The 9,856-nt window shown below is 42.4% G+C and overlaps 1 protein-coding gene across 4 annotated transcripts in view; it reads right to left on the minus strand.

The window, feature by feature from the left end:
* Positions 1–9,856, minus strand: part of EPG5 (ectopic P-granules autophagy protein 5 homolog) — a 99,697-nt gene that overhangs the window by 74,996 nt on the left and 14,845 nt on the right. For 3 of the 4 annotated variants that reach the window (XM_019518108.1, XM_019518106.1, XM_019518109.1), the window contains exons 3-10: positions 9,758–9,841; positions 6,680–6,923; positions 5,510–5,646; positions 4,745–4,852; positions 4,022–4,095; positions 2,691–2,793; positions 1,981–2,095; positions 1,204–1,354 (exon numbers count right to left, since the gene is read on the minus strand). In XM_019518108.1, the coding sequence (XP_019373653.1) occupies positions 1,204–1,354; positions 1,981–2,095; positions 2,691–2,793; positions 4,022–4,095; positions 4,745–4,852; positions 5,510–5,646; positions 6,680–6,923; positions 9,758–9,841 (1,016 nt within the window). The remainder of the gene's footprint in view (positions 1–1,203; positions 1,355–1,980; positions 2,096–2,690; positions 2,794–4,021; positions 4,096–4,744; positions 4,853–5,509; positions 5,647–6,679; positions 6,924–9,757; positions 9,842–9,856) is intronic. The other variant, XM_019518110.1, reaches the window with a different exon arrangement.

The following is a 9,856-nucleotide window of genomic DNA, read 5'->3' on the forward strand; positions in this document are numbered from 1 at the left end:
TGGTGGACCCAAGGCCACAATTGGCCAGTTTCCCCAATCAGTGATCATGGGATACCAAATCAAAGGGGTTTTTTTGAAGTCAAGATATATTACATCAATCTCTTCTCCCTTGTCCAGGTGATAGGTCACCTGGTCATAAAAGGAAATAAGATTGGTCAAGCAAGACCTACCCCACACCAAACCTGTGCTGACTATCCCTCAGGATGTTGACGTCAGCCAGTCTATTAAGGATGGCCTCTTTAATAAACTTTTCTAAGATCTTCCCCAGGATAGAAGTCAGGCTGTTGGGCCTATAGTTTGCTGGATCCACTTTCCTCCCTTTCCTGAAGATAGGCGCCACATTGGCTGCCTTCCAGTCTTCGGGCACTACACCAGAGCACCAGGAGTTCTCAAATGTTCCAGACTCCCATGCCAGCTGGTTCCTTGAGCTGGCAAATTTCAAAGCAACAGGCTACCTAGGTAGCAGATTTACTGCTCTGACCAGCATTAATCTTCAGCCCCAAAAGGAAAGGCACAAATGAGAACATGACTACAAGCTGCATTTTATATGATGGTTTCCAGCCTCTCTTGGCGCCCTTTGGAGAGACAAACACACATGCTCCTGGGTGTACTGTGCATCAGTAGAACTGACAGACAACAGCCTGCTCTCCATCCACATCCTACTTGCTTTCCTTTTACATTCTTCTCTCACTTGGTGGTCTCCATGATAACAAAACAATACATACTTCACAGGGTATAGGAGCAACACTGGTGGCTCAGAAGGGGTGGGGTTTTTTTGTTGGGTTTTGGTTTGTTTTTTTTTTTTAAAGGAAACCCTGTGTTCCCTCCTTGGCTGGGGTGCGTTCCACAGCATTATGGAAGGCAGGCACCTCTCAACTAAATACCTGCTGTTTAACTACTAGTAAAAAAGGATTAAGTCTGTATTACTCAGCTTTCCACTCCCCTCTACTTCACCACCCCATGTTGTGAGCTGGCTGCTCCATAGTGCTTCAATTACTGAACACAAGGGCTTCAATAACTGAACTTACCACTGAAAAAAGGTGCATTGCAATCATCTGTGTAACAACTACATTCTCTCACACAACTGAGCACACCTGCAACGTATGGCACATCTAAAAAAGTTATTCCCTTCCCTCTTATAGCTAAAGATAAGAAAGAGTCTCTGAAGACTGACAAGAGAGGAAAGCAAGCAGTTCCTCTTACTTGATTAGATGACCAATTCGTTTTACAAACTGCCGGTAGCGTGCTCTGTTAAATGTTTCCAGCCCCACAGCTAGAAGCTCCACTAAGGACTCTGCAAAGGCAAAGATCTTCATCATCTCCTGGGGAGTTGTTTTTTCAGGAAAATAATCACCTAAAAAACAATCAACATGCCAAGCCATAAGCTTCAAAGAAATCCATAAGTAACCTAAAAATCTCAATAAGCAACACAGGAAGGATCTGTTTTCTGCCATCTACTTAAATTTAGTTCATGAATACTAGCATATCGCAGATGGATTCACTGTAAATTCTAAGTATGTACATATAAATAACCTGTATACTGTATATGAGAGCTCCTGCAAGCACTCCAAGTGTCTGGACAAAGATAGACAAGAACAACAGGGCAAACAAAAACCTATGAAAATGCAAGAGCAAGATGATCTGTGTCACAGTCCAAAGAAAAAAGAGACTAGATCTGAAAAGTGTAACCAATACTAGAAATAAAAATCATGGAACAGATTACAGTGGAGGAAATCTAGTCCTCCGTGGTAAAATGGAGGATGTCTGTTAGACCCCCAACCTGTTTGGTAGTTAAAATCATTCTGTATTCACAATTAAGTCCACTTCAGTCATGTCTATTTAAATAAGGATTTTTTTAAACAAGAACTGTTTTCAACTCTGCACACAGTGCCTAGCACAAGTGTGGGACCATTTTTAGTTTACCTTTAAGCATTACCACAATAAACACAATTAATAACAACTCTTTAGCAACTGATTCACCTTTAGAATTAAACCCAAGAAAATGCTGAAATAATTCATGAAATGGGAACTGTGACAAAAGGACAATCAAGTCATCTTCCAAAAGCAGAATCCAACTTGTTTCAGGATCTTCATCCTATAGGGAAAGAAATTGAGAAAACTGAATTAGCTTTCCCCAGGAGAAAAAGATATAGTAAACAGACCTAACTATTGTACAGTCTAATGCCAATCTTCTTTTGATGGAAGTCAGGGAAAGGTCATACAAAAAATACTTTGGTCATTTTCCATCACCTCATATATGCATGCTTCTATTCCCCTTTCCTGTGCACTCATATATAACATAAACTATCAAGAATGAAGAAAGGTCTGAAATGATGATCAAGGTAAGAAAACAAACCAGGCTGGCCTGCAATGCATAACAACCAGAAAGAAACAAGTATTCAGATCTATTTCCCTGCTATTAAAGAAAAGAAGCAGTATTTACAACTATTCTTAGAACAGTTATTTCAGCTAGAATGCCTCAAGCAACTGAAATCACTGATGCATATCCACTACTGGAGATTCAATAATATATATTTTACAAAGGGGATAGAGGTAAAAATGTTGGTTAAAATGAAAGTCTGTAACAGAAGATCATTCAGTTTTCTACCCTCCTTGCCCCATTGCTTCACTCAATCTGTAAAATATGGATAAGCCAAAGCATTAAGAGGGTTTGTTTTCTTTTAAAGTACCTCTTCTCCTCCTTCATCTACTAAAGTCCAGTTACCAGATTCTTTTCCTGATGAGGAAGTTCTTTCATATGGCTTCATATGGCACATAAAGTCTGCTCGATTTCTGGGAAATAAAAATTCATTACACATGAAAGTCAGTCTTTGATAAATTAGAACATTTTATTTTAAGGTTGCAAGCTAATCATTCTTTTTCTTTTAAAAACCTTCAAAAAACAAATACAGGAACAAGAAACTAACAAGCATGGCCAACACTTCTAGTGTGGAAGCGGAGTTATTGGGTGATAAACATTCACGCCCAAGCTGGTTACAAAATTTACGGTACACTGAAACGTGCAAGTTGCTATTGTCCCTGTTTTACGAAAGAGCTTATTTTCCAGAATCTGGACACGCATCAAAACGTGTTCACCAATTTCCAGATCTTCAGACCCTGATATGGCTTCCTAGGCATCTCAGTAGAACTACCACACAAGTCATTATGCACTGAAATCAAATCTCTGATAGACCTTCAACTAAACAGGAGCATCAGATAAGTTCAGACAGACAACCTACGCCCAACTGAGACAACTTCAAAAATATTTACCACCTGTATGAGAACAGAAAATTTTTAAACATCTTTTATCAGACCAACTGTATAGGTGAGAGACATCTGATAGTTCTTCAGTACAAAGCGCCCTCTCAGTTTGTGCCAGAAAGCTTATCTAACCTGTCTCCCAACTATACAGCAGTTGGTTCAATAAAACATATCTTTAAAAAAATCCCCTTGGTTCAATAAAAAATATCTTTTAAAAATCCCCTTTCCATTCAGGAATTTCCTGGATCATTACAGTTACAACACCACATATCACTTGTACTTCCTCCTTAATATACTTAGAAAAATTCCTACAAAATTGATTCAGTTCAGTTAGTCTCAATAGCTACATTAGCCGCATCCAAAGACCCAGTGGCTTTAACTCCCATAATGCAGTACGCACACAAATATGCTCCATTAAAACCCTGTAATCTTTGTTCTTCTTTGCTGTTTGTTACTGTAGCAGAACACTTTAGCTCAACATTAACAGGAAAAGCAAGGTATGCATCAGGCATATGCCATAAATCGCTCTACATATTTGGCACCTAAAAAGGTGCAATACAAAAGATGCACTACAGGTCCAAAAGGTGCAATACCGTGCTTATTAACTTTGTTAAATTGGAAAGAGGTCATAATAAGGGGTAAGTTAATAAAAGGTTTGGGACTTAACCATTTATGCACCCATTTTTACATTTATTTTGTGGGTCACCCACTCCACACAGTTAGAAAACTGAGTTTTCAAATTCACCTCTTCCACACTTACTTGACAGGAGACATAAGCAAGGCAAGGGACTGCATAAAATGAAAGACACCTGATGGTTTATCCAAGACTTTGATCTGAAATTGAACAGAAATTTCAATCGAAGCAAATCCAACTTTCATTTCAGCTTCCAAATAAATAAAAATTGGGTTTTCACAATATGGATCTTATCATTTTTAACTGTCTAACACGATTTGTGTCTCAGTACAACTGATCCAAGGTAGAAGTAGGTCAAATAATAACAAGACAACTCCTGCCCTTAGCTGGAGATGTTGCTATGATGCAGGCCTGGGAGGACCGTCTCCAACAGAAGGATATGCTAAAGAAGTTGGGAGGGGCAACACACCGCTATCAAACCCTCAAAGAAAGTTCTGGTGCTTTTTGGGGCTGCCTTCACCTACTAGTACCCCTATGTGGATAGAGGGAAGAGAAGGGGAAGAACTATGGTGATTGCCTCAGTTTCTCTCTGCTGGTGTCTCAGATCCTCCCCATGTGGTACTTCAGTAATAAATAACAGTCTCTCCTTTCCTGGAGCAACCAAGTGTATGGCTAGTTCAGAGGCCTGCACCCTATTTGAGGGTCGACTGTCTCAGGACTGGTAGGGTCTGAATACCCCAAGTCTGCAAGCTCTAACAGGTGGAGTCGCTAGAGGAGCCAAGTACAGTCCTTCCCTCTGGGTGCCAGCCCCCAGGACCTGCCCAAGCAAAGAGAATTAAACAATCACACCTGGATGAACGGAACTGCCCACTTGCTGACGCCTGCTGGGCATCGAAGGATATGGTTCAGAAGGAAGAGGTGGTCCCCTGGGCAGCCCACTCTCTGCAACACTGACACCTAAATAATAAAGGGAATTTTGTCAGAGGAATTTCAACCACGGCTCCTTTACAACCTTGTTTTATAATCAGTTACCTTCCGACTCCAACACACCTTTGGTCCCTATACAGAATGCCAGATCACCAATACTTTGAAGAGGACAACACTGAAGGCCTACTTGCTAGATAGGCAAGGTTCTTTGGGTAGATGTGATATCTTTTATTAGACCAACTGTGTAGTTGCAAGAACGTTCTTTGCAAGTTTTTGGGTGCAAATCACCCTTCTTCAGGCATAGGAAGTCTCTACTGTTCACCGTACAAAGAATTTTATACAAATGTACTTTCCACAAGGAGGAGCAATAGTGAAAATGTCAGACTGACATGCCTTAAGACCTCTCCCTCCAACATGAGCAAAATCAACCGAGAGACTCCCCATGTTACCCTCTTCGCCCAGCTGGACCACCTTTGGGTTCTCCAGGTTCAAGGTCTTTACAAGGCCTCTCAATCCGAAACACCAATGAGGCAGCCAATTTGCAATACCGTTTTTAGGAATGTGGGCACTCTGCTTATTACTGGGAAAAAAAGTCACAAAACAAATGCCAGTTACATTATCAGAGGTAGGTGGCAGGACTTAGTCAGCTTTAAGAAAACAGCTGCAACTCCATGCACGCTCCCTTACCAGCCTCTGCAGCCAGAGGAGAAGATCACTCTGGAACTGGGGATCATCGACAACTCTACGCATGAAACTGAAGAGGACACTGATGCATTCTTTCAAGTGACCCAAGTCTGCGGAAACATTTTCTGGGTGCTTTGTAACTGAAAACCAGAAACAGAATTAGACCTCCTACGCCACCTTTTAGAGCCATGCCATCTTGGTTTGGGGGAAATAGATTGTTTGTTCCCTGTTCCTCTCTATGTTGTATACAAGTTTTTCAGATCTACACAGCTCCTTTCTAAAATTATAGTTTAAAAATATAATTATGAAAATTATTAGAAAGCAACTTCTCAAAACAAGTGTCATTTTCCCTTTCAGGAAAATTAAACTTCTGTACCTTCCCTCCCCCCCCACCACTGAAGCATGTCATTTTCTCGTTACAGATATGGTGTTAATAAGAAGACATGAAGGAAAACGAATCTTCCTAGCTCAGAAAGATTGGACAAGACTAACTTGACACATTTCTTCAGAAGGTGGCAGATTTTCTAGACAAAAGAAAATGCTGTAGACCTTGGACTTCAATAAATCATTGGTTGTATCATGTGTTACATCGAAAGTACAGTATAGATTAAAAGGGCGACCAGCCTGAGCGTGGTAAGGAAGCTAAAGAAACTGGATAAAAGGAAGTCAAATTCAAATTATCTCCCACCACTTCAGTGCAGCTGGCACTGCCAGGCTTCAGGCTTCCCTTTCCTCATCGCTGAAGGTACAGCTAGAAAAACCAATTGCAGGAGCCCACAGCAAGAGGACCTGGGAGACCTGGCACCAACAGTGCAGCAGCCAGGGATGAGGAAAGACAGTGCAATGTGCAGGGGATGGGGTCTGCCACAGCCCCATCACACAGCATGGTGGGGGGGTGCCCATGTGGTACAGTGCAACACAGCATGCAGCTACAGCCTGCAGCCACTCAGACATTGGACAGTCCTAACCTAAACAGTCCTTTCCAGTCCTGTGGTCCTATACACATGAAACTAGTGGCACTGCATGAATGCACACGCATGCACACTCAGTTCTGGCATGAAGGAGGAATACTCTGAAATACAGAGTCCAGCCACAGAACTCCAGAACGAAGACTCAGCTACAGTATTCTACATTTAATGGACATCACAGGCTGATCCCCAGATACTGACACACCTTGCTCTTGCTTCTGAAGAGCCACAGATCTCAGCAGGGAGGAGCTGTTGAGCAATCTGTAGATATAAGACTCCACCTGCAGGCGGGACAACACTGAAGTGTACAAGTGCAGCGCAAGCGTCTGATGTATGTGCTCTGCTTTGGCTTCAAACAATCTCTTTAGTTCTCCCAAGACACTTTCATTCATCTCTACTGTCTGGTAGCGATGATGGCCTGACACTTTGCATTGATCTTCACACACACCCTGCAAAGAGAAAGAGGTTTACATACAAAGGATTTTTTTTTTTTTTTTTTAGTGTTCTTATAAGAATCTGTGCTTACACACAGCTTTTTTGCTACAGATTTCAAACTTTTTTTTCAATAGTATACTCATTTCAGAAAAGAAAGAAAGGAAGCTAAGATCCATTCTTGAAAGTCGATTCTAATTTTGGCTGTCCCACTTAATTTTCAGTGGTGGCTGACACCAGAGTGCCCTCTGCCTCTGGGAAATCAAGCCCTACAAACATTCCAGTACTCATGAATTAGGATAAATTTGGGTCTGACTTGTTCAAGACCAAACAGTAAGTCAGGGGCAGAGGTAAGAACAGATAAGGATCAAATCTCTTTATTCGCAGCTTCAATCCAGTACAGGGCACCTGCTTCTTAACAAACAACAAATTTCTATAAAGACCCAGAGCCTCTTTTAAAGCTACAAAATGCACCCAAATACTTACAGTGCTTTGCTACACTTCAGCCCTTGGTATTCACATTAAGCTGCTATGGCATAGTTTAAAACTAGCTAAACAGCACTCCAACTTTTTTCAAACTGAAAAAATTGACTGGGGCCTTCCTCTATTACATCGCCAATTCTTTACTAAATTAAAGTATTCTGCCCATGTCATTCTTTCATCCAGCTATGCAGTAAGCCTCAAAACATGCACCAAGCAAGTCTGATTTAGACCTGTTCACACTACCTGTGGTAATTTGCATTAGCTCATTAAAGCAGAAAATCATTAATGAATTGACATGAACAGGATATAATTGTTCTGTACATATGCGATACATTTGGGACAGAGTGTATTTTCCTTGAATCAACTTCTTGGTATCAAGGATGCGTATGTTTCTTTCCCTCGCATTTGCCTGTAGGCAGCCTTATTTGTACATAGCAGAATCCGAAAATAAGCTGTAAACCAACTGGTTCAGCTAACGGTATAAGTAATAAGGCTGTGAGGATATTAGGAGTGTAGATGAGGCACGCTGAATATAAATACAAAATGCAGTGTCAGAGCAAACCCAGTATTTACACATCTACTTACACCAATGGGGCCCAACCTTTTTGCCCCATGGGCTAGATGTGTACTGTCCAGCCTGACTGTGGGATGGAACTGGCTGGCAGGCTGGATCTGGTGCACAGAGCAAGTGTAGCAGGGCCCCGATCTGGCTGTGTGGAGGGAGGGGTAGGAGCATAGCCTGGCCCAGATCCAGCTGCCAGGGGAGGGGGACAGCAGGATAGGAATTTGGCAGAGGGGGAAGGATGGTAGTATTAAATTACCACAGTTTCCCTGCCACCATATTTTGTAATCTGTGAAGAGACCTAACTTACACAATATCCCTCTAAGGACCCTGTCACATGAGGCATTTATCACATTTCATTTCAATCGTAGTAAGCCTTACTGTGTTGTAAAAAAGTTGGTGCATTCCCAGTAGTCGTGTAGTAATGCTTACTCTGATCTCAGCCTGCTCTGGACAGGACTGGAGAAAGCTGGGCCCAGCCTCCCCATCACCCCACCACCACTGCCCCTAGAACCGGGCATGGTAGCTCACAACATATCTGCCCGTGAAGACATACAACCCCTACACCCAGGGCCTGTGCCCTCACAGCCACATGCCCAGCCTGCTGGGCAACCTGGGTCTCAGCTGCTTGCAGAGGGAGGCACAGGGAGAGGGTGTCGCACCTGCCACTGGATCTGCAGGGCAAGCCAGGTCTCTGCCACTAGCAGTCTTGACCTAGCTCTGGTGCAATGGGTTGGGACCAATAATCACACAATTGTTGGTCCTAACCCCAATACCACAATAGAATCTCAAATTTGTATCATCTACACAGAGCAATTCAATAGCTAACATGCGTTACTTAGCAGGCTCTGGAGATACTCCTCCTATGGACTGTCATAAGTTTGCTATGATATGATCACACTCAACACATCTTACTGCCTGAATGTGCAGACATTGTCACTGTAAGTGCAGTAATCTGTCATAAGGGTAACATGTAACAAACCTCTAAAAAGAGAATGGCACCTTTACAGTTAGACCCTACTGAGTTTCTCCTTCTACAGCAAGAAGAACTGGAGAGAATTCACAGCCATACAGCTCAATCCATGAGAGAAATAGTGAAGGCTATTGCATGGAAGAGGCTTGGGCATCTGTGCTCGCTCTAGGCAGAATTTGATGGCACTCTCCCACCCCCGCTACAACCTCCACTACTCTTGAATGTCTCCACTTTTTCCTTGCATAGCAAAGGGCCTATACAGTCAAACCTTGCATACCAATACACAGCTGGAATACCAAGTTATGGGACAGGGCTGTCCCTGGGATATAGAGGGAAAATAAAAACCCTCTACAGCCAATGGCAACTATGGAGCCACAAAGATACTGCAGATCTAGAGTAACAGTCTATGAAAATTGGCATTATCCCTCCTTTCCTCCTATGCTGAAAAACTAGATTGCGTTGTTTCCCCACAACCTCCAAGACAACCAAGCCAGTTCCAGTGCATATGGAATGAGGGTGACAAAAATTATCAGGATAGGCAGAATTCACGTGGCTACATCCAGGAGTTTTAGCATCATAGGTCACCAAGAGGGAATCCTGTGCTATCCATTATGGACAAGTTTAAATCAGGGGGGTACATAGAATAAATATATCTATGTAATGAACATGACTTAAAACAACTAAAGGTTTATTTTCCTTCATACAGAAAGAGACACCAGCCAAGGTCACTCTCTTTGTACAAACACACTGAAGTATCAACCATCCACATTCAGCAGAGCATACACCTAGGACAACAGCCTTGCTGTATTCAAAAGCAACTTCAGGCACAACACCTGGACAGACTGGTGCTCCTCCTTAAATGTCCATAACCTGCCCTTGGCACTTTGGCAGTCCGATGTCATAGCCTGTAGTCCCGCCTCAGCCAACAGCAG

This window comes from Gavialis gangeticus, unplaced genomic scaffold (genome assembly GCF_001723915.1).
Source record: "Gavialis gangeticus isolate Ggan-Ray unplaced genomic scaffold, GavGan_comp1, whole genome shotgun sequence".
In the NCBI taxonomy this organism is placed as follows: domain Eukaryota; kingdom Metazoa; phylum Chordata; order Crocodylia; family Gavialidae; genus Gavialis; species Gavialis gangeticus.